The following is a 26,813-nucleotide window of genomic DNA, read 5'->3' on the forward strand; positions in this document are numbered from 1 at the left end:
TCTCTCCAATATTTTATTTACTCTAAGTCGACATTCCCTCCATTGACGAACTCTTATGTTTTTATCACCCATGTTTGGGTTCCTCCATAAACGAACCTTTTAATTTTTTTCACCAATGTTTGCGTTACTCAAACCAACATTCTCGCTTCTGTTTCATTTCAATTACAAATGTTCGCGTACTCAGATATAATAATTAATTTTTTAGAATGGATTCGAACTCTAGTCTAGAGTATGAAATATTAAACTTTAAACGATAGACCACTTATATGTGATGATAAACCTAACTTTTAAATATCATTTGTTAAAACCATTTAGAACTAACATTACACTAACAACATGACTCCCCATTTTTTTTGGAACTCAACCGAGTTTAAATATCATTGTTTTCTCTATTTATTAAATTATATATAATTAAAAATATATTTTGTAAGATTATTTTATTTAAATTAATATTCTAACTTTGATCTTTGAGTTATTTATTGTTTTTATGTGATTATTTAAAAAAAACTATAATATGAAAAATGATTTATTTGGAATTATATGAATTGAATTACTAAAATATTTTTTTGTATTTAAAATATATTTATTTAAAAATTAAATAAAAATATTTTAATTAATAAATTAAGAGATTTAATAATAAAAATATATTTGATGGGATAAAAGTTTTGTTTTAAATCCAAAAATTACTTTGTTAAGAAAAAAACAAGAAATGAAGAGACAATTTTATTTTTATTTTCTGATTTTAAGACCATGAATGCTTGATTTTATTTGCAATGAATGTCCTAGATTTTGCAAATTAGTGAAAAAAAAAATCTACAAATAGATGAATTTACAATAATTTTAATGCATAAGATTGAGATTCAACAATTTTAAAAATCATTTTAATTTTGTTGTTGTTTGTCATTCTATTTTTTATTTTTATTAACGTGAAATAGTTATTATAATTTATAACGTTAATTAGATGAAATACACAATAAAAAAAATGCCCAAAATCTAAATCATAAACATATTTTCATGTTTGGAGCCATGGAGCCATTCTAAGTGTTTTATTATGTTAGCATTTGATATTATTTATCAAAATTTTGAAATCAAACCTTGTATATGACAAATAATAAAATATTTAATTTTGTTTTATTGAGTTGTTGTAACATTATTATATATGAGTAAGATTTTAATTTGAGATATGAAAGGTGCATTCTTTGTTCATCTGGGTTGGGAATTGAGAATTGAGATTGTCTGTTTTACCAAAATTGCCGGCAAAAGGAAAACCCAAACTTTGTATGTGTGGGAGAAGTCCATTCTTCAAGAAAGTCGGTGCATTTCACTAATTTTCACCTCCCTGGTAACGGTAAATCTACACGGTGAGGTGAAAGCGGGGGAAGGAAGGAACGCTAAACTGAAGAAACGGCGGCGGTGAATTGAAACTGACCGGGAAATCATCTCCTTCAACCTGATTTAGACTAGCGGGGATTGATTGATTGATTACTTATGGGTTTCATCTCGAGGAGGATGAATTGATTTACACTTGATTACTTGTTGATTTTAGTGGAATAGAGAAGGCGATCAGCAATAATAGCGAGAAAAGAAACCTACTTTCTGAGTTGGGTAAAGGTTACATATGTCGTGATCTTCGTTGAACTCGAGAAATCTGGGGAAGTTAAATCTGGCAAACGTGGAGGGGTTAAGGGCTAGATCGTCTTTGAGGCAAGAGTTCTCTAACTCTGTCGATGGCGAGGATTGCCGGCCGTGGCGACGCCGGCTTTTCTCGTCGATGCAGATTCCCTCTGCCTCTCGAGCCATCCTTTTCTTCTTTCTCTTTGGTACCATTGTTGTCGCCTTCATTACATTACCTGTTGAAAAGGTATATTCCCTTTCTCTCACACACACAATTTACAAACTCTACATTACAACTCGGGAGGATGTTTGATTTTCAAGAAGTTATGAAGTCTGTACGATGAAGGAATGTTGATTTCCATCTCACCCTTTGATACTGCATGTTATGCATTATGAGATTATAGTTCTGAATTCTGATACACCAGCTTCTTTATGATTTCTGATCTTACCCCAGAAGAGAGGAGTCATAATTCGGTGTCTAATCCCATTACTTTTCCTCAGATATTGAAGACCTTCTTGCTATGGGTGAAACAGGATCTTGGACCTTGGGGGCCCCTTGTGTTGTAAGTTATCCAGTGTACCTATTTGGTCAAAATTTACACAAAATAGTACAAAATTTTCTATTTGGTCAAGTGTGTTGGTCTCTAGGTGTTCAAATATTTATTTGTTCCTCTCATGAGTGTATATGTGAACTGGTAGAGATTTTAAGAAGAAGTGGTTGAAAATGAATTGTAAAGAAATAAACAAGCAAATATAAGCGGATCCTTATTGTGAATGCATCTGATGATGACTTGTAGTCAAGAAATATTATGAATGATGTTCTTGCTAAAGAAATTGTTTGAATTTAATCATTTTATCTTCAACTTATTGAGAGTAGATCACCTCCTAAGGACTAAGACTGAGAAAATGAAAGGAGGTTGACCTAGAAGAATGGACTATTCATCTTTCAATACTAGACTAAACCTGGACCCAATTGCAGATACATTTTATGATTTAGGAATCTGAAATCCTGAAATTTATCACTGATCAGATTTTGTGATTATGCAGAGCTGTTGCATATATTCCACTAACAGTCTTGGCAGTTCCAGCTTCTGTTCTCACTGTAAGTCTTGACATTTCTCGTTCTTATTCAACAACTTTTTCATGGATGGTTTCAGTTGGGATTTTGGTGAATTCTCCCACCTCATTGCTTTTGCTAGAAATTTCTGGTCCTGCATTTTCTGATAAGCCTAGAAAAATTATGTACTACACACATGTTTGCATACATATAATTAACTTTTTCGATCCCATCTACTTGTGCATGGAACCTGTTTGGAAAAACTACTATTTCATTGTTCTCCTGAGCAATGTTTTGACGTTTCGCGCGAAAATGAGGGTCTGCATTCTCCAGTTTCCTTTTCATCACATCAAAGATTTTCCATCACTCTTTTGCAGGGTTATATTTCTTTTGAACCTCTTTATATCTATCAACAATTTTCCACCAGGACATTTTCCAAAGCATTGTTCACTTATTTTTTTGTAGACGGTGAATATCTCATGTTGCAACTACTATTATTTTGCAACTGGTTTGAAATTAATGAAACAAAAGAAGTAGGACTATGTTTGTCTTACGTTTCTTCAGCCAGTTTAAAGGCTTACACTGACTTGTTCTGTACCTCTGATTCTTCATTTGAGTAAGATGATCTCTTTGGTTTGTCAGTAGGACTTGCACCAATAGGTTTATTGATGATTCTTCATTTGAGTAAGATGATTGTGATTCTGTACTCCTGAATGTTACAGCTTGGAGGTGGCTATCTCTTTGGTTTGCCAGTAGGATTTTTTGCTGATTCCATTGGTGCTACCTTAGGTGCAACAGCTGCATTTCTTCTTGGAAAAACAGTAAGTGTCTTAAATAGTTAAGCCTCACCATGGCTGATTGCATACATTTCTGGATAATGTTTTGCTCCCTGATGAATAGTTTTTCACATTTAGTTTTTACCATAACCATGTTTTCATTTATCTTTTTGTTTTTGTCTTAGCTGGCTGCAATATTTAACTGGATAACTTGGCACTGTAAATTATTGCTCATATCCTTGGATCTCAAGGAACTATTTGTATATGTTTGATAACTGTCCTTTTATACTAACTGTTTCACAGATTGGAAGATCTTATGTCATATCCAAGTTGAAGAATTATCCAAAGTTTCAAGCCGTTGCTTTTGCAATTCAAAGATCCGGCTTCAAGGTTTAATTAAATGCCAATTCATCACATCTTCTTCTTATATTATTGTTTTGGTGCCTTTTTGTCATTGCTAGTATACTAATTACTTTTGGACTATATTACCAATGCAATTAGTCTTCAATTTGAAGTCTGGTTAACCATTCTGAACCTAGAGATCTGATTGCAAACTGTCAATGTGAGGCAAAGACAATATGATCTTAGGTGATACTGTTGAACATTTCAGGATCAAGGTGGTTTGGGAAGAATTGGATACTCTGTGGCAAACTTTCTAGCATTCTGTTGCTTTCCTGTCATGTATTACAGTAATAAGCTTGATTGAATAATAAGCTTGACTGAATAATAAGCATGAGTAAAAGAAGCATATTTCTGCATGTGTAGTTCAAACCATCAGACCTTCATATATAATATTCAATGATAGATGTTTGATAAACGAAATGAGTAATAAACATGACTGAATCTAATCATAAAGATAAGAAGACCACTTGTCCCACTTTTTTTACTAAATACTTACAGAGAGTCAATGGCACACAAAACCCTCCATTTTATGGTCGCATTCTTACCAGTAGATTATATTGTAAGGTTCTTTCTTTTTCTAGGCAGTCCACTAGAACATAAGATTCTTTGCTGACTTTCCTTGCATAAACAATCTATCTTACAAAAGTTAATTATATTCTTTCTTTGCTGAGGATTTTATGATGACAGTTTTGTTTTACTTTTCCTTACCAAATTTGACATAAATTAAATCCTTCCATTAAGATTCCTCACAAATGTTAAATGAGGCATAATCTTCATTAATATTTTTTCTAATGTGGTAGATTCTGATTCATCTTTCTATTTGTTCTACAGATTGTTTTGCTGCTTCGGCTTGTTCCCCTTCTTCCATTCAACATGTTAAATTATCTTCTTTCAGTGACCCCTATTCGTCTAGGGGAGTACATCTTTGCTACTTGGTTGGGAATGATGGTATTTGCTTATTCTTTTTGCTGACTAGTATCTAATGTTATCTGTTTATGTTGTATGTAAACAACATGCATCAATATCATTCTAAGATTTTGGTTCCTGATGTTCACATGCTAACCTCTGTTGTTTTTGACAAATATCATTAAAATTAAGTATTCATTGTGAAAGATTTGTATGGATTTGGCTTGTTTGTTTTTTATTGTATTTTGTGAAAATTAAGTACCTGCTTTACTAGCAGGCATTCTTATTTTGGAATCCTTGTTTCTTTTGAGGCTTATGGGGGTAACTTCTACTTGCGGAGGTTTATTTTAGCTCCCACTTTGAATTTGATAAATACCTTGTTGTGAAGTATGTGTCCGTGTATATCTACTTGCTGTTGATTGTAAATTCAAAGTTAGATATTTTTAAAAAGCGGTTGCTTAGCTAAAATATTTATTTCGGAATCTTTATATTTTGTGGCAATATTGTTTAACAAATTGTTTATCATGACCAAAGAATTATGAACTTTCTTTCTACATATGGTCGTCATGGATTGAATTATAATAAAATGCATGGGGTTGATTGTCAGTGTTAAATGTTAATTGACTATTACACAATTTGGAATTCATTGGGTAAAGAAGTAAGTCCTCTACTAATTTGCAGCCAATAACATTCGCACTGGTCTATGTTGGAACTACTCTGAAGGATCTTTCTGATGTCACGCATGGATGGGGTGAGATTTCTACAACTCGATGGGTAAGAGAAATCTAATCACTTTTTCCTTTAATAGACCTACATTGTAAATTACTTTCGCCTATATCTTTCTCTGTTCTTTGACCATTGCTTGTCAATGCAGGTTTTAATTGCATGTGGCTTTTTATTATCGGGTAAGTCTCTCATCTGATCCGATTGTCTTGTTATAAACTCACTTCTCATGAGAATAAATATTGTTATTCAACACTTCCATTATGTAGTGACTAATTTATAAACCTGAGGATGTATGCTGATTTGTGTATTTTGATTAGAGTTTTATTTATTTTAAATGTTAAAAGTTTATATAAATAAAGTTGTTCCAATTATACAAACAATGTCCATACTGAGGTGTTAGGTTCGATTCACTGGCACCTCCTCCAGGAAAGGAAAAAATCTAACCATAATGCCATGCTGAATTGGTGCATTAGCAAGACAAGTTCGTGAGCAAGAAAATTTGTAGCCTAGAATTTTGCTGGAGTGACAATTCTTCTTGTGTAGAGAATAATAACCTTTGACCAATTTTAAGAGATTGTTGTTGTTTAAATGAATATTGCAGCAATTGTGATATTGTACTTAACCAGAATAGCAAGGGCTTCTTTGGAGAAGGCATTAGCTGAGAATGGTGATAATATTGACGATGATGGTACCTTTGTTTCAACACGACTCCCAATTGTTGGGGAACCGCCACCACCTCCACCTCCGGATCTTCATGAGCCACTTGTAATCAGGATAGAATCACATCAACAAGACCATACTTTGTAGTAGTAATAAACTCCCTTTTTCTTTTCTTTTTTTGCTCAACTTTACAATTTGAATACTTACCTTTGATTTGAAGGGATATAAAATTGTAGATCACAGAGGAATACTTCAATGACAGAAACTCCCCACCACTTTTTCATGTAAATGTGTCCCTTTTCAATGATTTATTATTTTTTTTCGTGCAACTTACTACTATACTATAATTCCCAGAGAATGATTGGATTTATGCTATGGAGTTTGATCGGCCTAATAGAATGAAAGATTTGTCCATTATTTATTATTTCGAAACCAAATTTATTCTCAGGAAAAAAGTGCTCATGTATTCTTAAACAAGATTTTTTTTCACTTAGGAAAGAGAGGATGACTTTTCTCTCGCTTTTGGCATAACGCCCCCAGCAGGGGCTCGCACGACGGGCTATTAGCTCAGGTGTTGGGTTAAGTCCCGCAACGAGCGGAACCCTTGTGTTTAGTTGCCACCCCATGCTTTCGCACCTCAGCGTCGGTAGGGACCCAGAGAGCTGCCTTCCTTTGTAGATTGACAAATTTTACCCCTCCACACAAAATTCCGAGTTACAATCGTGTCGTTTGGTTTAAGAATATTTTTTCATCGGTTATGGAGTTATACAAAATCAAATGGAGACCCATGCAAAAACATGGACAATGCCATCAAATCAAACATTTATTTGTCGTTGTCTTTTGTTAGAAATTATATATTTTAAAACTAGGGTTTAATCCTAGAGGAGATCCAACTCAAATTAAAGTAAGACTTTTGTTGCAATTTTAAAATTCTGGATTCAATTTATACATTGACTGCTCTTTGAAGACTAAAAATGCGTGGGTATGTCATTTCACTCTAATAAAAAAAGAAAGTAGATCAAAAGATTTCACACTTTCACGCGAAATTTCTTCTCGAATTTTTTAATCGATTATAGTTATATAAAATCAAATGAAGACCTAGGCAAAAACATACACAATGCCATCAAATCAAACATTTATTTGCCCATGTTTAGTGGTTGTCTTTTGTTGGAATTTTTGTATTTTAAAAAACTAGGGTTTAATCCTATAGGAGACCCAACTAAAATTAAAGTGAGACTTTTGTTGCAATTTTAAAATTCTGGATTCAATTTGTACATTGGCTGCTCTTTGAAGTTATTTGTGATAAAAATAAAATGTATTTGGTTAATTTGATCCTACGGTGAATATTTCATGAATTGTGTCCGGAAAGAGTAAAAGCTTTGACCTTTGCAAAAGGGGGAGATAGATAGAAGCTGGGGCACCGTCAGGATAAGGAGGGGCATATTCCTCGGTATAATCGTAAGGCCTAATCCTTTGTTTCGTTTCTCATCTCCTTATTTAGCCTTTCAATCACGACTAATTCCTTTGAACGACAATCTTTTGATTAGCTCAATACAAAGAACTGCAAACACCAGTCTGTTTTCGATTACCATTCAATCATGGCGACCCCAGATGTTCTGATTAGGGAGCACGATTTGCTTTCCTCATCGCCTCTCTTTGACCTTCCGAAAGGTACGTTCTTGCTGTTTTTCATTTGTAAATTTATGTTAGAGATTGGTTGTTGTCCGAAAGTTCTGGTCTTTTTCAATTGATCATAGTTCTGAGCCGAATTAGTTAAGGTAGATCTTAGATTCAGATCATATGGATTGTTGATGTGTTTTTATTAAAGCTTTGTTGTCGATCTCTCTGTATGTGTTCTCAGGAGACAAAGCCAAATCTCGAGGATATGCTATAGAGCAAAAGATTGAGCAGCTTGAGAACTTGGCTGGAAATGTAATAATTCATACTTTAAAGTAGTAATTGACCATTTTCTTTAGAGGAATTTACATGTGTAATTCCATTGTTGGCTATGGAGGATCCCATTTGCTTCTTTACAGGTTGTGATCTTGAAACTGAAGTATATCTAATAGCTATTGTTAGTGTGTTATCGAATGATTTTTGTGGCTGAAAATGGCCCATTTCGTAAAAACATCTTCTTCGCTCTATCAAAGATCAACATCTCTTTCTTCAATAGATGTTTGTGCTTAGCTTCTTCGCAAACTATCAAGTAATTCTGCTTTTGACTTCTTAGCTTATGATAGATCACATTGAAATTGTTTCTTCTTATTTCAGGTAAGGAACCGTAGATCACGCAGATGGTTAAATGATCGTTTATTGATGGAGCTTGTTCCTCGGCTAAATGCTGAAGAAATAAGGGGATTGTTTGCTCCGCCACCTTGGGGTGTGTTACAGTTACTGCTCTAATAAATTTGGGAATTTGTTACATATGTTGTTCGTACAATATCCATGTTATTCTATTCTAAAGCACTGTTTTCTACGCTCTAGGGAAGGTCATTCTTTTATTATTTCTTTTGGCAACGTAAATTTCTTCTTTGGTTATTGATTTGCTTTCTATTTACAGGCGATGAAGTTCCACCATCATCATTTAGCATGACAAATGGGGAGGAATGGGACAGATTTAGACATACAGATATGGACAAAGAGGTTTCTACTTAACTTATTTAGTCAAGCATGTTAAAGTTAAAAAAGTTAATTTCTTTATTCCTCGATTGTAGGCAATCACCATCAAAGCATTTGAAAGTTCCATTTCTAAGAAGAATGGTCAAATGGATTCTGATAAGATGGCTGTTTTGAATGCCTGGCACAGGGTGGGTGTTCGAACTAGAGAAGCACTTCGTCGTAGCTTTCAGTCCGACTCCCTTAAAGTATACGAGGTAATTTTGGGCTTTTTTGATATCAATTGTTTGTTGAAAATTTTGTTTATTTGGATAAAACTTCAGAGCAAGTCCACTTTCTTGCTGTTGTCTGATGTTTTACCATCATAGCTTGATTGTTTTTTTGTTTTGGTTTAGGAAAAAGTGCGAACATTTGTGACAGATGATAATGATGGAGATGGAGATGTGCTTGTGATGAATGTTCAAGATCCATTCCAGAGGTTGTTGCTGCATGGTGTTTGTGAGGTAGTTTCAGTTTCTGGATATCTAAGAACCAAATCAAAACATATTTTAATTTTACCCATATGTTGAACCAAATCAAAACATATTTTAATTTTACCCATATGTTGCCAATTTCTCAAAAGTAAAAACTTTTCTTTTTGTTATAGTTCTACAATGTGGTTTCGATGACAACTACTGAGTCGAAGGAGGGGAAGGACGGGTTGAAGATGACAAGGATAAAGAAGAAGAAAGTGAATCGTGCTGAGGTCCCAAATATATCGCTTTGCGAATTCCTGAAAATGGCTAAAGGCGGTTTTGGTGAAATTCCCAGTAGAGTGGATTATATTTGATTTGATTTGATTTGATTCAACTGTAAAATAAGACAACCTATGGTATGGTTGGTGGTGATAATTAAGGATCTCAATGCAAAGCTTAATTAACAATCATAACAGTATCCAGTAGTATTAATTTTCTCTAGCTTCAGAGTGATTTAAGGTTGTACTTTGTACATACATTATTATATAAATGTTTAGTTGTTTTCATTTATGTTCTGATCAGTTGCATTTTAAAGTTTGATTCAGTTTTAAAGTTTGGTTATACAAGGTCCCATTTTCTTGGAAACACGGAAAACTTAGATAAATTTATTGTGTGAACACTTTTTCCTTTTTTTTTTAATAATTTCATCAGATAATGTTTTGAAATTGCTGATTATTTTAAATTGATTTTATATTTATTATTAATTTTTTTTTTTTATAAATAGTGTCATATTATTCAATATGATTTTATACTTAATTATATATATAAAATAATAATAATATACAAATAAAATTGATTTTTAAATAAATTCTTATAAGATGTTTATTGATGATAGTACGAAATTTTATTCTCTTAAGATATTGATCAAAACAATTAGTCTATTCGGATGATTGACCAACAAACAAGATATCTCATCATTTTTCAATTTCTCGAAGACCGAGAAGAGAGTCAATTAGTCTATTCGGATGATTGACCAACAAACAAGATATCTCATCATTTTTCAATTTCTCGAAGACCGAGAAGAGAGTCACTCGCTACTTTAAAAATAGTGAAAGTTCAATTCCAACTCTCTTATCTGGTGATAGGTTTTACTTAAAAGTCAGTATGTAGGTTTTACTTAAAAGTCAGTCTGTGTCTCGCTCGAAATGAGCTCAATTCGGGATTTATCGATAATTTTAAAATTAATTTATTACTTATTTATATTAAATAAAATCACTATTGAATTTTGTGATAGATGCTTAAACTATTATAATTTTATTAAAAAAAAATCAAATAATACATCGTCTTCTTATTATAATATATTATTTTTATTTTTCTAATTAATTTATCATCTCAATAAATAAAATGTATTTTACATTCGTAATTGTGTTTTAAACTAATTATTTATATATGTATATATATAATAAAAATGTGGTTTGAATGTCTTAAAAATGTAAAAATAATTGAATAAAACGAATAAAACAAGAATTGATTATTTTTATTGCCAAAAAATTGAAAACGATAAAAATGATGATAACTTGAACTGTTCGCAATTCAAATTTAGAAATTCTATAATAGATAATAATAATAAAATTGTGATAATTCTATCTTCACATCGTTCAAACATTTGAAATAGCAATTGATAGCCACTAAAAATAAAAATATGAAAATAATTGAAGTGGGTTTGTGTTGGGCTTAAGTTATAATAATGGGCCTCTTACAGATCCATTTATTCATCTTTAATAGTTTGAGACCTTGAGTAGTAGAGGCACACAGACCTGGTTCAGTTCAGGATAAGAAAAGAGATAAGAAAAGGAAGAAGACGAAGAAGGTCTTATCCATGGCGCAAGAAACAAAACCGAACGCTTTGAAAACTACGATCGTTGTGTTAGGTGCCCTAGCTGCTGGATGGGCCGCCATTGAACTCGCTTTGAAGCCGTGGCTAGATGGTGCTCGAGCTGCTATAGACAAATCTGATCCTGCCGTCGATCCAGATGAAATCAACAAGCCAGCAGGTCACGATTCGCCGCCTGAAGTCGCTGAGGCTGTCGAAGCAGCCACCGCCGATGCCGTCGAAGCCGCCGGTGAAGACGACTGACTCTTCTTCTTTTTCATATTAATAATAGTACTGCAAGCCACTACCACTATTTAGGGTTTGTAATTGCTGTTATTCTATCTGGTTTAATTTCAGTTATGATACTTATTGCAGTGAGCAAAATATATTTAATTTTATGAAATCTTCTTTCAGAATGGATGATAGCTAAAGATTTTGACTCTCATTCACTAGTTAGGGTTTTTTCAATATTTACCATAACGTTTTTTAAATTAATATATTAGTTTTTAGTAATTTTGGACTAGATTGAATTATCAATTTGGGACTATCTTTGAAACAATTATTCAAATTTCACTATTTTGATTCCTTATTCTTCAAGTTATAAAATACAAAGATTTTTATTATATTTGCAAATGAACTTCATTTATTATGTTACATTTTTAAATGAATAAATAAAATATCAATAATCTTATTAATTTAAATATAGAATTTAACCCTTAAAAATTTTGAGTTGAAATTTAAATAAAAAATCACGGTTTTAATTTATAACGGCTATCGTCTAAAGCGCGTTTTAGATTAAGCTGTTGTAAATTGCGCTTTACATTAGAGACTCTTTACAACAGTTGTCGTGTAAATTGTGCTTTACACTTCTTCATTTTTGGTTGATCGTGACCACTCTTTTGTCAAACTAAACTTTATTACCAAATCTATTTTGAAGTAAAAATGGTACGTTTTGTTTTGTAGCTTTATTTTTTATTTCTTTAAAACCTTTACTTATATCTGTCATTTTATAATAAGAAATCACAAAAACAAATCGTTGTGTTACTTAATCGATGATGAATTCGGAAGATTGTAATGTGCAACTTCTTAAAAGAAGAAAGTTTTCTACAGTTTTAATATTTAAGATCTAAACCTCTCCAATGAGCCTTCAATACCTCGTTAAACACTTATCCGAAGAACAAAAAGATGCAATGAGTGACATTGAATTTGGTTCCCTTCTATTATTGAACATATTTAAATACCCTGTTCAATTCTCCCGAAACATTATGAGCCTCTTCAACTCCAGAAGGAAAGTCATCATCTTACACATTGGAGAGGAGGTGCATTGATTTTTGATCAAATCGTGGAAACATTCATTATTAATCAAGTAATGTTCAAAACGAAATGGTTCCCTTGAAGAATTTCCTTGATGAAACAAATTAATTATCATGGGGAATGATTTGAGACGTCTAGATGTAGATTTTGGACTGTTGTTTGTGAACATATGTTTTCTAATTTCTCAGTTGTAAGTAGGGGTAGAGAAAATTACCGATATTATAGGTATATTGAAAATACCGTACCGCAATATATCAAAAATATCGATTTTTAAGGTATACTATTGAAAAAAGATAAGGTATGGTATCGATACCGAATTTATTGATAAGGTAAATGTATGAGATTTTTAAAATTTTAGTATATCGAGATATACCGAAATAATATTTATAAATTAATATATATATAATATACATAATACTTATAAGAAAATAATTAAATATATTTGATATTAATTTAATTATAGAAATATAATTTTTGAATAATATCAAAATATAATTATACTGAAATATTTTTCAATGCAATTTTTACCTTACTGATTATATTGAAAAAAGATCTAACCAAATTTTCAATATCTTCGAGTAGTGGAAAAGAAGTGAAATTTGGTATTTAATCCTTTCAATTATTATCAAAGATATTTTTACAATATCATCATTAACGGTTGTTAGCGAGTCTTCTTTCCGTTTGACTCCTAAAATTGTAAAAATATTGGTTTACAAATGATTGACTAAAAGGAAAAAAATTGAACTTATGGAAAATATTCAATAAATGATGATGAATTTAAATTGTTTAAAGAATTGAAAAAAAATGAAAAGAGGGATTTTTTTATTTATTAAGTCTAAATTAATTATATATATTATTAATATTATTTTCTGAGTTATATTATCAATTTATAAAACAAATATGCAATTAAAGACCGTTCTGAATTTGACTCTCTTGCCTCTAATTTAGTCTAACTTGAAGACTATACATATGTTTATTCTTTTTAACTCTAATTTTTGTAAATAACTTTAATTTTAACATTTTGATAGTTCTTACAAATGATGGATTTTGAAACGAATATTTTAATTTATGATAAATATTTTTTTTTAGTTTTGTGTAACGTTTGTTTGTATAGTAATTATATTAAATTAATTTTTTTAAGTTAATGTGTTTTGTAGGTATCAAATGTATAATACCGATACCGTGCCGAAATTAAGGTATATCGAAATCAAGGTAAGATAAATGTATGACTTTTTTGTATACCAAAATTTTCGGTAATGTATAAAATATGGATAAAACATTAAGGTATACCGTACCGACCCACCCCTAGTTGTAAGGGCTCTATTCGACTTTTTTTCTTATCAATGCATTCTCTAAAACGATTGTTGCACCATTTGTACATGCACCCACTATAGCCAAGATCTAGAAATTGAAAAAAGTTAATAAATAAAAAAAATAGATTTTCTATTAACATTCTCTTGCTAACACTATTTGATTCAATAGAGAGACTGATTCAATGTTAAAGTGACGTAAATAGATTAAATTTAAAGAAGATGATGGAAAAAACATTTTAGAGAATGAATTGTGGGTAGTGGGTAAGTATGAAACAACTTTTAGAAATTGAGATGAGATGAAAGAGTTGGCTATTGAGAAAGAAGTGGGTTGTTCAAGTATGTTGACTTGGTATGTGGAGGGATCATTAGGAGGATAACTAACTAGACTGTTGATTATTGATTGAGGGAATACTTATTTCCTAATTGGTATTAGGCTCAATAATGCATTTATTGACAAGGGGGTAATTATTTCCTGATTGATAGCAATTACGTTTTCAAGGAAATATGATGAAATGACCTTAAAAACACTTAATGGGTTGGTGATCAGCGCATAAATTTATTTGTGTAAATAACCATTTCAAAATATTATGGCGAAATTACCTCTATCGCGTATCGTTTCGCGAAAGAAAAACATTATGGTCAGTCTATAATTGCATTACTTCAATGATGTTGTTGCGAGACGATATTACCCTTCGCGAGATGATTTTGCCCGGATATTTTGTACTTTTTACAGTTTTTTCCGTCACGAGACGATCTTGTCCAGATATTTTGTACTTTTTACAGGTTTTTCCGTCGCGAGATGATCCTGCCTTCGCGTTACGCGACGGAGTAATTTCGTCAGAATATTTTGAAGTGCTCACCGACGCAATTAATTTTATACACAGGTCACCCGCGCATTTAAGAAATTTTTTAGGGTCATCTCATCAAATTTTCCGATTTTTGCACGTAATCTAATAAATAAATATTGTATATATTTTTTTTATTTTCATTTGTTATATAATAATAATAATAATAAAAAAAAAGAAGTATATATTTGCTAATTTGGATGACTGCAACAGCTGTATGACTCGTCCGCACAAATCGTGACAATTTATAACTAATCCTTCTTTTAATCAACTTACCTAAGATCATCATCTTCATCTTTTTCATCTTTTCCCTTGCAAGATTCAATCTTTGATCCAGAGACGCCGACGACCCACGACCCACGTCGCCGCACCAACAATTTCAGGCTCATCTCCATCAATTCCACCAACAAACGGTATTATTATCATCCTTTCAAGCTTCTTCAGGGCCAAAATTCTGTCTCCTTGGAGATCGAATCACATTGCTTATCTCACCGATCAGCCGTCACTTTAACTGGTACATTTAATACCCAACTATTCGGTTCTTTTACATCCTCACCAGATGCAAAATTAATTTCCCATTTTCTGATCCCTCCGGTATTTACAAATGTTTGAATCCATTTATGTGCTTGATTGTAAATAAATATATTGTAAGGGCTTTATTATGGATCTTCATTTCATTTGCAAATAGTATTACAACGAACAGTATGCATTTTCATGATGAATCATTGTGTTTGTTTTCCATATTCAGTCCTGTAGGTAGACATTTTGAAGCATGGATCTTCCAGATACAGATGAGGTCAAACCTGAGAAACTTGAAGAAGTGAAAGAAGTGGTCCTTTTGTTCAATTGCGATCTTTATGATTCTGAAATTATTCACAAAATAGCACTTTCACTTTTGCCTGGATTAGGTGCTGCATGTATAGATAACACCACGGGAGGGCTATTCAGGAGTCCGGCTTCGGTCGCTCTAGAAATGAGAAGAGCAATGGTGGAATATCTAACTAATAGAAGCGAAACATTTGTTGCCGAATCTATAATCTTAGAAGACAGTCCAGAAGCATCGGACCATCCATACGACATTATCGCAGACTTCATTGAAGATTTCGCTACTTCGAAAAGGAACATCTTTAGCAGAGTCTCGGGATGGATACTAAGTGAAAGGAGAGAAGACAAAATAGATGATTTTGTACAGGACATGGAAATGGATGGGTTTTGGATTTTGGAGAGAAAAGAATCTATAGCTAAAACTTTGCTGAAAAATGTGGATACAAAGAACTTGTTTCACTGCAGCATGAAATTCAACTCTGAGGAAGAACTGGCCGAGCATTCTCTAACCTGCAGCTTCAGAACTATGGACTGTATGCATGAAGGATGTGATGCCAGATTTTCGGCAGCTCATCTGGAGAACCATGAATCCATTTGTCCGTTTAAGATAATCTCATGTGAGCAGAAGTGCCCGGCTAACATCATGAGGCGCCAGATGGACAGACATTGCATAACTGTTTGTCCCATGAAGATTATCAATTGCACATTCTATTCTGCTGGCTGTCAATCTACCTTTCCTCAAAGTGAAATTGAGCATCATCGCGTTCAATCTCTTCTTTATCACATTGTGCTCGTTCTTCGTGTCATTCACAAGGATGCAGCCGATGAGGATCTTGATGAACGATCAAAAAAAGTAGAAGAGGTGAGTTTCAGACTTTTCTTAGGCCTTGTTTCATCTTGGATTATTAAAATATTGCCAAAATTCCCCTTGAAATACAGATTAAAACCCAGATCAAACACGGCCTTAATTCTTACAATCTTTTTAAACATAACTAGGCTGATGTCAGATGGATATTTGGAACAGCTGCTATGCAATTTAACTAAGAACACATTTTTTTATTTATTTTTCATATATTGGCAGCTGGCTTCACCTGGAAGATTAGCATCAGCTCGGGATGTCAGATCTTTAACAATGGCAGTAAAAGATATTGAGAGCAAGCTCGGGCCACTACAAGTCAGACCTAAGGATACACAACAAGAACCACCAAGAAAGGATGAGGGTACAGAATCAACAAAGGAAACTGATTTACCCATCATTGAGAAAGAGTCCAGCAAAGAACCAAGTGGCTCACCCTCCATTAAGGGAATTCTCAAGACCACTGATAATACCACAAAAGTTGAAGTTGCAGAGTCAACTAAGGAGTCTAATTCACCAACCATTAGCAAAGACTCCAGTGAAAACCAAGAACCAAGTGGTTCATCGAGAATTCTCCAGGTAACTGATGATACCACAAAAGTTGAAGTTCCAAAGTCAACTAAGGAGTCCAATTCACCCACCATTAAGAAAGAGTCCGGTGAAAACCAAGAACCAAGAATTCTCCAGTTAACAGATGATACCATAAAAGTTGAAGTTCCAGAGTCAACTAAGAAGTCCAATTCACCCACCATTACGAAAGAGTACAGTGAAAACCAAGAACCAAGAATTCTCCAGGTAACAGATGATACCACAAAAGTTGAAGTTCCAGAGTCAATTAAGGAGTCCAATTCACCCACCATTAAGAAAGAGTACAGTGAAAACCAAGAACCAAGAATACTCCAGGTAACAGATGATACCACAAAAGTTGAAGTTCCAAAGTCAACTAAGGAGTCCAATTCACCCACCATGAAGAAAGAGTACAGTGAAAACCAAGAACCAAGTGGTTCACCCTCCGTTAAGGGAATTCTCCAGGTAACTGATAATACCACAGGAGTTGAAGTTGCAGAGTCAATTAAGGAGTCTAATTCATATATGCACAACTAAATCTGCCGAAGTATTTTGATTTGATTCACATTGATGTCTGGAACCATAGCATGAATCATCTATCACTCTTACTCCTTATATGCTCACCATTGTGGTGGATAATTTGGTTTGGGCAGGTGTTTTAAATTTGAACAATCAAATGTCATTTTGCGCTACTTCAACCTAGATTATCCTCGCATGTTAATCATTTGTCTTTGGATCTTGATTCTTATACAATTTTTTTGTTTGTTTAAAAACATTTTGCTCTCTCATTTGCTGTATTAGATAGAAATCCCATAAATGATTTACTTTCTTTTTATTATATTTAATTAGCTCAAACAACATGATCATTACATATAGCTAGGCCTAACTATTACATGAACATTGAACAACTGCTAGAGAAACACTGAAAGACTAGTAGCAAAACCATATCCCTATCACCTTGTTTGATCTTGGTTTATTTGAAAATAACCTTGTTTGGTGTTTACATTCAGATAAGATTATTTGAATGGTATGGATTGATTAGGGAATATTAGGTCTATATCAAACAATGCCAATGTTGGTGGACCATTGTCATTCATAACTGTAATATTTAGTTTATTTAAGCAATGAGGAAACTGAATAATTGATTTTTCAATAATAAGATTTCAGTTTCTTTCTTCTCAAATTCTTACAATCAAAGTCTTATTGATATGAAAGAGTGCAATTCTGGAATCAGAAGTCTTTGAAGATGATATACACTATTTACATAGTCTAATATTAAGAGCTCGTTTGATCCTAGGTTTTTTAGGAAATTTATAGGTTTTGTTCAAAAAAATTCTTATGTTTGATAAAAAAAGTATGTTATTTGAGATTTGTTTAAGATAAATTATTAAAATATTTGTTTTTTATTTAAAATTAAAGTAATAGTATTTGGGTATTTATTTGATGATTTAATGAATTTGATAATTAGATGATATTAACAAGGTAAAAAAACTTAAAAAATAAGTTAAAATAAACTTTGAAAAAAAAATCAAGATCAAACTGTTCTAAAAGAGATGGCTCACCAAGTTAATCTGGAGTTAGTTCAACTTTCAAAACTAATCATTTTATTCAATAATTTTCAAACTAATCTAATTTACATTCAAACTCACCCAACCTATTTATTTTTATTTTGTATATTTTAATATTTGTATTAATATTATATCTTATTAATAAATATTCCAAATCTAATTTTTATATATTTAAATTATTATTTTTATATTTATAATAAATGTTATCCTCACTTATATTTTTATAAATATTTATTTAATACATAATTAGTTTAAAATATTTTAATAATTATAATAAAATAACTTAATATGAGTAAATATAACCGGCGTGGTAAGGAGACGAGAGGAAGATACGTTTTTGACATGGATGACAAAGTTTGATTAGCTAAACAACTCATAATTAGCGCGAGTTCTTTCGTCACATGTTGGAGGGTTGCCTTCATCTCTTTGAATTTAGTCGTCGAGACTCTTAACGTGGCCAAAGTGTCTGCGAATCGATTATGACTTCTCGGAGTGTTTGTGAATGTCACATGTTCAAACTTAGTCACTAGAGTCAATAAGTGTTGATGGTAGGGTTTGAGGTTCTCTCCCTTGACTTGCCATTCACCATTAGCTTGTGAAATGACTAAGTTCGAGTCTCCTACTATTTCTAGACGCGTCGCTCAATTTTCGTGAGCAATCTTCAAGCCAGAGATGCATGTTTTGTACTTTGCTTCATTGTTTGTCACATGATATTTGAGCTTGACTGAGATCGGGTTGTATGTCCCTACATGATCGATAAGTAGTATTCCAATGCCATAGCCTTGTTTGCCTGAAGTTCCATTGAATAGTAGCTTCCAGGTTGTAGGGTTGATAGTCATCACTTCGTCGTTTGGGAATTGTTAACTCTTTGTCGTCTTCAATTTCGATTGGTTGGTCTGCGAGAAAATATGCTACAATGCTTCCTTTAATAGATTTCGGAACTATGTACTTGATGTCGTACTCTGATATCATCATCATCCACTTAGCTAATCTCGACGACAAAAGCGTTTTCTGGAATAAATGACGAATTGGATTGTGTCTTGATACTAACTTGACTGTGTGGGCTTGCATGTAATGCCTTAGTCTCTTGGTGACCCAAGCGAGGGCCCAACACACATTTTTTACTAGCGAGTAATTAAGTTCGTAGCTTGTCATGCGCTTGCTTACGTAGTAAATTGCGACTTCTGTCTTCTCCTCATTTTTCTTGGGCTAGTAGACTACCCATCGCCTTTTCTGTGACTGTTAAGTATAGGATTAACGGCACACCTGGTCTTGGTGGCATCGGAATAGGAGGATTCTTGAGGTACCCCTTTATCTTCTTGAATACGTTTTGACAAGCGTCATCCCAGACAAATATTTCATTTTCCCTTAAAATTTTAAACAAATGATCACATGTCATAGTCAACTTGTTTATGAATCGACTTATATACTGAATCTTGCCTAAAAAGCCTCGGACTTCTTTCTTGCTTCGTGGATGTGGCATTGTTTTGATTGCTTCTATCTTGCTTAGATCAACCTCAATTTCTCTTTGTGTGATTAGGAAGTCTAGCATCTTTCCTACTGTCACTCTGAATGTGCTTTGGGTTGAGCCTAAGTTGGAACTTCCTGATGCATTTTAAGAATTGTCAAGATTCTGGATGTGCCCTTCTCGATCTCTTGATTTGAAAATCATATCATCAACATAGACTTCTACTTCTTTTTGGATCATATCGTGAAGAATCATTGTGACAGCTCATTGATAGGTTGCTCCTGCGTTCTTCAACCCAAAAGGCATGACTCGATAGCAAAATGTCCCGACTTCTGTGATGAACGTTGTCTTCTCCTTGTCTTCTGAAGTCATTAGTACTTGGTTGTAGCCTGAGAATCCGTCCATAAATGATAGGAGTTGATGGCATGTTGCGTGATCCACTAGCACGTCGATATGTGGTAGTGGGAAGTTGTCTTTAGGAATTGCTTTGTTGAGATCTCAATAGTCTACACGCACTCGGATCTTTCCATCTTTCTTCGCGACTAGGACTACATTGGTGATCCACTCTGGGTAATCTATCACTTCGAGAAATCCTGCGTCGAGCTATTTCTGAACTTCCTCTTTGATCTTGTCCACGATGTCTGCCTTCATTCTCTAGAGCTTCTACTTCACCGGTTTTACGTCTTCATAAAGTGGTATGCGGTGTAGAATGATTTCTGGATCAATACCTGACATATCTTTATAAGACAATGCAAAAACATCATTGTTTGTTTTTAAAAGTTTAATTAAATTTTCTCGCTCTAAATCATTTAAACTTTTACCAATTAAAACAATTTGAGGATCTTCTATTGTGTTAAGATTTATTTCAACTGTTTCTTTTGTAGTGGACAAATTCTCCTATTGCTTTTCTAAATAATGTTTCATGCTACAAGTTAATTCTGACTCGGATGATTTGTCGGGATGATCTTAGCGTCGATCAGATCTTGAATCTTCTGTTTGAGAGGGAAACAACAATTATTGGAATGCCCTATAGTCTAGTGATATTCGCATTACTCATTTGCGAACTTGCCCATTCTAATTTCTATCCTAGGTTCTGGTGTTAACGTTTGAATCAACTTCTTCTGCAACAAGTTCATTAAGGCCTTTGACGATGACATCCCCAAGTCGTCAAATTTTCTACGAGGTGGAGTAGTAGTGGCACTCCTTGCTTGTGATGATTGTTGACTATGTTCAGGAAAAATGAGTTCTTTTATGAGCATTTTGTCCTTGAGTTTGATGTGCTTGCTTGACTCTTGTTCTGAATAGACCTTTCTGCAGATTTCTAATCATCCACGAACTCCCTACACACCCTTTTCTCTTTCTTCTCGCACGATCTTCGGTACGGGAGTTCAATTGTCGCATAAGTTTCGATTTCTACGATGAGGTCTTCAAGTTGTTGTCCCAATTGTATTAGCATATCACGAAGATCGTCTAGCTTTAGACGGACTGACTCATTGAACCTTCTTGGTGCGTTAGTCATTGTAAATGATGATGAATATGAGTATGTTGTGTTCAAGAGAACAAAGTCAATTCGAACCCTTTATCAAATAAAACAAGCAATGCGTTGCTCATATGCACATAATCCTTAATATGCAATAGACACTCAATTTATCCATTCAAAATATATAACATGTATAAAAGTATTAGTAAAATAGGAATTAGTTGTTTTATTTAAATCCCTAAGTGTTATGGATAAAATCGCAAACTCACAATCGCAAACAATCCACCCCTTATCATTACGTTACATAAAACACTCACAAAAGATAATCTAGAATAAAATCTAGTCTAATAATAGGAAAGTACATGAAAGAAAATAAAAAATAATCTGGTATCCATTCTTCATTAGTCCTCTTGCCTTGACCTTTTCCTTCACTTGGATCTGCACATTTTGAGTAGCAAACTTGGATGAGATCGTGTATTCCACAGGTGAAGGATCTTATTCAAACCGCAGACGTTACATTGGAGCCTTCCCCTTTCGAATTTCCTAGCCCACTGTCTACCATCTAACATCGACATCGTAACCTATGTATTAAAGACACAAAGACAAGAACTCGTTAGGTTAGATTCTTCTTTTAGCTTTTCTAGGTTTCCTCGATTTTACTCATTTTAGATTTAGCCTCAAAATTTCAGAATTGTTCACATATTTAATGGCATTTAAAACTTTGAATGGGTAAATTGAGAGTCTAGAAATATCTATATGCATACATGTATTTATTATATAGATAGTAGTCAAGTAAAGGCTTCGTGACGTGGCTTTGTTGCTCGACAGGACAAGACGAGGCAACGACTTGGCAGAATTGGCTTTTTGGATTTTTGTTCTAAAGTTGGAAATGGCTTAAGAGAGATTGTTCCACCGACAGGGATACTATCCCAAAAGGGATATCTCGATGTAAGGGGAGCTCTCAATTGGATATCCCCCTCACCTCTATTTCAAAACCCTCATTTTCAATAGTAGGGGATATTTGAAAAGAAGATAGGGTTAATCCAGGTTTTTTCCTAGTGTTTTTCTCAACTCTCAAATCATACAAAAGCCTTCAAGGCATGGTTTGAGGGTGTCATCCACATTGACTACCCTTAGCACATAAAATATAGATGCGTGAGCTTCATCCAACGATGTATACACACACATCCACGTTGGAGCTCTAAGTCTTATGCAAATAGTCAAATAATGTGATCATGGAGTATAAATTAAAGCGTAAGAAAGTTTAAATACTTGGACAAAATTACTTTGGAGTCAAACGTCGAATGTCCCCAACAGAGTCGTCAGAAAATTGTGATCGATTTTTTAAAAACACTTTGATCGACTAGTTTGAAAGTTTTGGGACGCTCTTTAAAAAAATTATTTTGAAAACGTGAGGGGAATCAATTTTAATGTTTGAAAATTTTAAGTTTTAAAAATGAGGTTTTGTGGACAACTCCATATCTTACCTTCCTGTCGAATCTGAGAGAGATTGAGATTTTTTTAATGGAAAGTATGTCATAGGCCTACTTTAACTTTTTTCAATATTAATTAATCCTCACGACTAGAGACTCGCCACCTAATTTCAAAAATTAAAAAATTAAGAGATGTGAGTTCTGCGTTTAGTTACGCTTGGGAAATGGTTTTTTAGACGCTATGTCTCACAACGCCCCCTAAGGTCTCTACTAGTTAATTTTGACATTTTTTTAAAAATTCTTACGCTTTACATTTTAGATTATTCCATTTAACATTTAAAGGTTGGCATTAGACGAAAACAATAATAAACAAAGACTAAATTTAAAAAAAAGAACAAATAATTCACACATAAAGTTATCTTAAAACCAAAATTAGGCAAATTATTAATCGAAATTTAATTAGCCCAAGTCTAGATTGATTTTTAAGAATATTATGAAAGTGAATTAACACTTATTTTGGAGGCTCTACTATTTTTATACATTCAAATTGACGGATGTACACAAAGTTATGTCGTTATAAATTTTTTATATAAATACAAAATCTATCTTCATTCAAATTTTATATTTGCTAAGATTACACATTATTTCAGTCAACTAAATCAATTTTGATAAAATAAAATGTGTAAATCTATAAAACAATACTCAATTTATAAAAGAATATTTCAAAACGCTTTTAAATATCATTTTATTTAAAAACGTAACAAATTAATTAGATAAATCAAATAAGATGAATTTTGTTTTTTCATTTGTGAACCACTACTAAAATTTTAATAATCTATTTTATTAAAATTGACCTAAAATAAAATATAGAAATGAAATAATTACAATAAGAAAGAAAAGTACTAAAGAGCAGGTGGCGTGTTTGGTTAAGGCAATTTCGTGAGGGGCTTTATCGGTAATTATTGCATAGTCGTCTTTCTTGATTCTCCACTATCCCCACGAGTAACTTTTCCAACTTCATTCAACCATTGAATCTTCTCTCTCTTCTTCTCCCTTTCTTTATTTGTTTCCAAACTGAACAAATACAGGAAGAATAAACCAAGACTTGCTTTTGTTTTCTTCTCTAATTGTGCAGAAAATGATGACCCAGATTGAAAATTTCAAGAAAATTAAGCGGCTTTCTCTTCTTGACCCATTACAGAGCATTCTTGGTGGTCTATTCTTTCTCTCTCTATTCATCATCTTCTGTTTCTTTTATTTGGACTACCAACGAGCAACCAACAACAACAACAACGTTAATTCTATCCAATCATGGACCATTTCGAATTCTTCCATTGTTAACCAACTCCCAAGTTTCCTTGAAAATGGCGGAAAAAACTGCAACGTTTTCGATGGAAATTGGGTTTGGGACGACACTTATCCTTTATATATGTCCCAAGATTGCACCTTTTTAGACGCAGGCTTTCGTTGTTCTGAAAATGGAAGACCCGATAGTTTCTATACTAAGTGGCGATGGCAACCCAGATACTGTAACTTGCCTAGGTAACTAATTTTTGAAAAAAAAAACATATTTGCATATGTTTAATGATTGTAGTATTGTCTTTGTCTAAAGGTTTGATGCTAAGATGATGTTGGAGAAACTTAGGAACAAACGGCTAGTATTTGTCGGAGATTCTATAGGAAGAAATCAATGGGAATCACTTCTCTGTTTGCTATCCTCAGCCGTAGATGATAAGAGTTCAATCTATGAAATTAACGGAACCCCAATTTCAAACCACAACGGCTACTTCATCTTTAAGTTTCGCGATTTCAACTGCACTGTCGAATATTACAGGTACTAGATTACGGATTTACCCAAATCAAAATTGTGTAGTTTTGGTACAATTTTCTCTATAGTTTTGATTGGATTAATATATGTTATCATGTAGGAGGTTGTAGAGTTATACTTATGTATTCAAATACTAGTTTAAATACATTTAATTTGAGTATGAAAAAGATTGAAATTAAGAATTTGTTTACCTTTAATTTATAGGTCTCCTTATTTGGTGGTTCAAGGTCACCCTCCAAAGGGAGCTCCTAAACAAGTTAAGGTAGTTCTCAAGTTGGATAAGTTGGAATGGAGTTCTGGTCATTGGAGAGACGCGGACGTGCTCATCTTCAACTCCGGGCATTGGTGGAATTACGAGAAGACTATTAGGAGGGGTTGTTATTTTCAAGAAGGAGACCAAGTGAAGATCAATATGAGCTTAGACGAAGCGTTTAGGAAATCTATAGAGACTCTCGTTAAGTGGATAGAAACCGAAGTTGATTATATTAGCAAGACCAATGTTTTCTTTCGAAGTTATGCGCCCGTCCATTTTACCGGTGGGGGTTGGAGGAATAGGGGAAGTTGTTATATGGAGACGATGCCAAACTTAGGTTCTTCGTTGGTTTCACAAGAAACGTTCAATCAATTTAGGATTGTTATAGATGTTTTCAATCAATCCTCGCGAATAAAACTATTGGATAACTTGTTGAATGTGACCAATATGAGTTCGAGGAGAAAAGATGGACATTTATCGGTTTATTACTTAGGACCAAAGAAAGGTGTCGCCCCTCTTCATCGACAGGATTGTAGCCACTGGTGCCTCCCTGGTGTACCAGATTCGTGGAATGAGCTTTTTTATGCGTTTTTCTTGAAGAGGGAGTTGAACCAAACAAGACACAAGCATATGTACACATGATAACAAATAAGTTTTTATAGGTAAAGAATCATGTTTATATGAGATCAAATATCATTTTTTTTTATTCAGACTCAAAACACGCTGTAAGTTGAATTGAGAATCGGTAATTGTAATTAAATAAGCTAACTTTATAGGTAAACAAGCTAACTTTGATTATAGCTAAATTGTAATTAAATAAGACTAATTATTTATTATTAACTTTACATGTAAACTGTGGCTAACTTTTTTTTTTTTTTTTGGGGAAAACAAACTAACTGTGGCTAACTTTGAGTAAAGCTAAATTGGAATTAATTAAGACTAATTTTAATTTTATTGCTAATTTAAAGATTTAAAAAGAGGAATTAAAAGTAATTAATGTAGGTGTATTTTTATTTCCTAATATATCTTAAATTTGTTTGTGAGAATTGATTTTTTTATAAATTGAAGAATTTGTGTTACAAAAATTACAAATTATCGCTCTTTCTCATTTTATAATATAGAAGATCATGTTAAAAGTCTGATAACAAAAAAAAAATAAGTGAGAAGAATAAATTAAACTAAGGTTGTGCATCGATTGACTATAAGTAAGAAGAAAAATTGAATTGACAATGTTTTATTTTACTCTTTTTTAAAATTAAAATATTTTATTTCGATGACATAATAAACTAAACATATCTTAAGCTTTGTTCGGTAAAAGTTTTTATTTTAATCTTTATAAAATTAATTTTTTAATCAATCACTTTTCACCGATCACATCACTCATTTTATTAACCAAAATACTAAAATAACCTATATTTTAAATTATTATTTTTTTATTTTATTTATTTATATCAATACCTTTAAATCTTTTTACTAAAAAAATAATTATTACCTCTTCAAAATTATCACTCATCATTTAATTTGCCTAAATAAATTTTGACTTTTGATGAGTCTCTTAAAGAAAGACTATCAAAATAATATTTTGACTAAAAGGTTATCATGAATTCATTGTAATTTGAATGCAATTCAGATTCAAAACATTCAATTAATAAGTATTATATTAATAAGTATTATATTGAAAGATGTGAATATCAACCATTATGAATGCAGTTTATGCAATGTTTGGTTCCCTATATGCTGGTTTGTTTTAAGACATGTACCCACTTTTCACAACCCAATAAAAATGAGGCCTAAGAAAATAGGAGAAAATAAAAATCTCTTAAAATTTTATAGTGGAAGATGTGAACATCTATCATTATCAAGGCAAAATGTGGTTAGAATCGACAAATTTAAAGAGGAACTATGTGTTATCTTAGTTTATGCAATGTTTGTTTCCTATGGAAACTGGTTTATTTTACTGGCATGTCCCCATAACCCA

At 32.8% G+C, this 26,813-nt stretch overlaps 5 protein-coding genes across 6 annotated transcripts; all 5 read left to right on the top strand.

Moving 5' to 3' along the window:
- The first annotated feature begins 1,201 nt into the window (after positions 1–1,201).
- LOC124940332 (TVP38/TMEM64 family membrane protein slr0305-like) lies at positions 1,202–6,430 on the top strand. Its single transcript, XM_047480844.1, has 9 exons — positions 1,202–1,861; positions 2,116–2,177; positions 2,662–2,716; positions 3,394–3,492; positions 3,751–3,837; positions 4,681–4,797; positions 5,437–5,529; positions 5,630–5,660; positions 6,083–6,430. The coding sequence occupies exons 1-9, from the start codon at positions 1,772–1,774 to the stop codon at positions 6,286–6,288; spliced, it is 840 nt and encodes a 279-aa protein (XP_047336800.1). The 5' UTR covers positions 1,202–1,771; the 3' UTR covers positions 6,289–6,430.
- A 1,034-nt stretch (positions 6,431–7,464) lies between these two features.
- Positions 7,465–9,782, top strand: LOC124938096. 2 transcript variants are annotated; one of them, XM_047478469.1, is made up of 8 exons: positions 7,465–7,599; positions 7,689–7,812; positions 8,003–8,073; positions 8,413–8,521; positions 8,702–8,784; positions 8,856–9,014; positions 9,153–9,260; positions 9,404–9,782. In XM_047478469.1, the coding sequence occupies exons 2-8, from the start codon at positions 7,740–7,742 to the stop codon at positions 9,584–9,586; spliced, it is 786 nt and encodes a 261-aa protein (XP_047334425.1). In that variant the 5' UTR covers positions 7,465–7,599; positions 7,689–7,739; the 3' UTR covers positions 9,587–9,782. The 2 variants fall into 2 exon arrangements, with proteins under 2 accessions (XP_047334425.1, XP_047334426.1); XM_047478470.1 differs by having other exon boundaries at positions 7,573–7,591.
- A 1,223-nt stretch (positions 9,783–11,005) lies between these two features.
- On the top strand, positions 11,006–11,484 carry LOC124940225 (outer envelope membrane protein 7). The gene has a single exon (XM_047480716.1). The coding sequence runs from the start codon at positions 11,092–11,094 to the stop codon at positions 11,347–11,349; it is 258 nt and encodes an 85-aa protein (XP_047336672.1). The 5' UTR covers positions 11,006–11,091; the 3' UTR covers positions 11,350–11,484.
- A 3,285-nt stretch (positions 11,485–14,769) lies between these two features.
- LOC124938201 lies at positions 14,770–17,570 on the top strand. The gene is made up of 3 exons (XM_047478599.1): positions 14,770–15,071; positions 15,306–16,244; positions 16,464–17,570. The coding sequence occupies exons 2-3, from the start codon at positions 15,330–15,332 to the stop codon at positions 17,340–17,342; spliced, it is 1,794 nt and encodes a 597-aa protein (XP_047334555.1). The 5' UTR covers positions 14,770–15,071; positions 15,306–15,329; the 3' UTR covers positions 17,343–17,570.
- Positions 17,571–23,845: 6,275 nt separating this feature from the next.
- On the top strand, positions 23,846–25,515 carry LOC124940252 (protein trichome birefringence-like 11). Its single transcript, XM_047480749.1, has 3 exons — positions 23,846–24,296; positions 24,367–24,588; positions 24,787–25,515. The coding sequence occupies exons 1-3, from the start codon at positions 23,893–23,895 to the stop codon at positions 25,475–25,477; spliced, it is 1,317 nt and encodes a 438-aa protein (XP_047336705.1). The 5' UTR covers positions 23,846–23,892; the 3' UTR covers positions 25,478–25,515.
- The last annotated feature ends 1,298 nt before the right edge of the window (positions 25,516–26,813 follow it).

Source organism: Impatiens glandulifera, chromosome 5 (genome assembly GCF_907164915.1).
Source record: "Impatiens glandulifera chromosome 5, dImpGla2.1, whole genome shotgun sequence".
NCBI lineage: Eukaryota > Viridiplantae > Streptophyta > Magnoliopsida > Ericales > Balsaminaceae > Impatiens > Impatiens glandulifera.

What these genes read in the sequence shown, in the direction of transcription:
- LOC124940225 (XM_047480716.1), top strand. Translation starts at nt 11,092, where the DNA reads ATGGCGCAAGAAACAAAACCGAACGCTTTGAAAACTACGATCGTTGTG.
- LOC124938096 (XM_047478469.1), top strand. Translation starts at nt 7,740, where the DNA reads ATGGCGACCCCAGATGTTCTGATTAGGGAGCACGATTTGCTTTCCTCA. An exon ending in TCTCTTTGACCTTCCGAAAG is followed by an intron (nt 7,813 to 8,002) that starts GTACGTTCTTGC and finishes ATGTGTTCTCAG; the next exon opens with GAGACAAAGCCAAATCTCGA. An exon ending in TGCTGCATGGTGTTTGTGAG is followed by an intron (nt 9,261 to 9,403) that starts GTAGTTTCAGTT and finishes TTTTTGTTATAG; the next exon opens with TTCTACAATGTGGTTTCGAT.
- LOC124940252 (XM_047480749.1), top strand. Translation starts at nt 23,893, where the DNA reads ATGATGACCCAGATTGAAAATTTCAAGAAAATTAAGCGGCTTTCTCTT. An exon ending in AGATACTGTAACTTGCCTAG is followed by an intron (nt 24,297 to 24,366) that starts GTAACTAATTTT and finishes CTTTGTCTAAAG; the next exon opens with GTTTGATGCTAAGATGATGT. An exon ending in TGCACTGTCGAATATTACAG is followed by an intron (nt 24,589 to 24,786) that starts GTACTAGATTAC and finishes TTTAATTTATAG; the next exon opens with GTCTCCTTATTTGGTGGTTC.
- LOC124940332 (XM_047480844.1), top strand. Translation starts at nt 1,772, where the DNA reads ATGCAGATTCCCTCTGCCTCTCGAGCCATCCTTTTCTTCTTTCTCTTT. An exon ending in CCTTGGGGGCCCCTTGTGTT is followed by an intron (nt 2,178 to 2,661) that starts GTAAGTTATCCA and finishes GTGATTATGCAG; the next exon opens with AGCTGTTGCATATATTCCAC. An exon ending in CTACTTGGTTGGGAATGATG is followed by an intron (nt 4,798 to 5,436) that starts GTATTTGCTTAT and finishes ACTAATTTGCAG; the next exon opens with CCAATAACATTCGCACTGGT.
- LOC124938201 (XM_047478599.1), top strand. Translation starts at nt 15,330, where the DNA reads ATGGATCTTCCAGATACAGATGAGGTCAAACCTGAGAAACTTGAAGAA. An exon ending in GATCAAAAAAAGTAGAAGAG is followed by an intron (nt 16,245 to 16,463) that starts GTGAGTTTCAGA and finishes ATATATTGGCAG; the next exon opens with CTGGCTTCACCTGGAAGATT.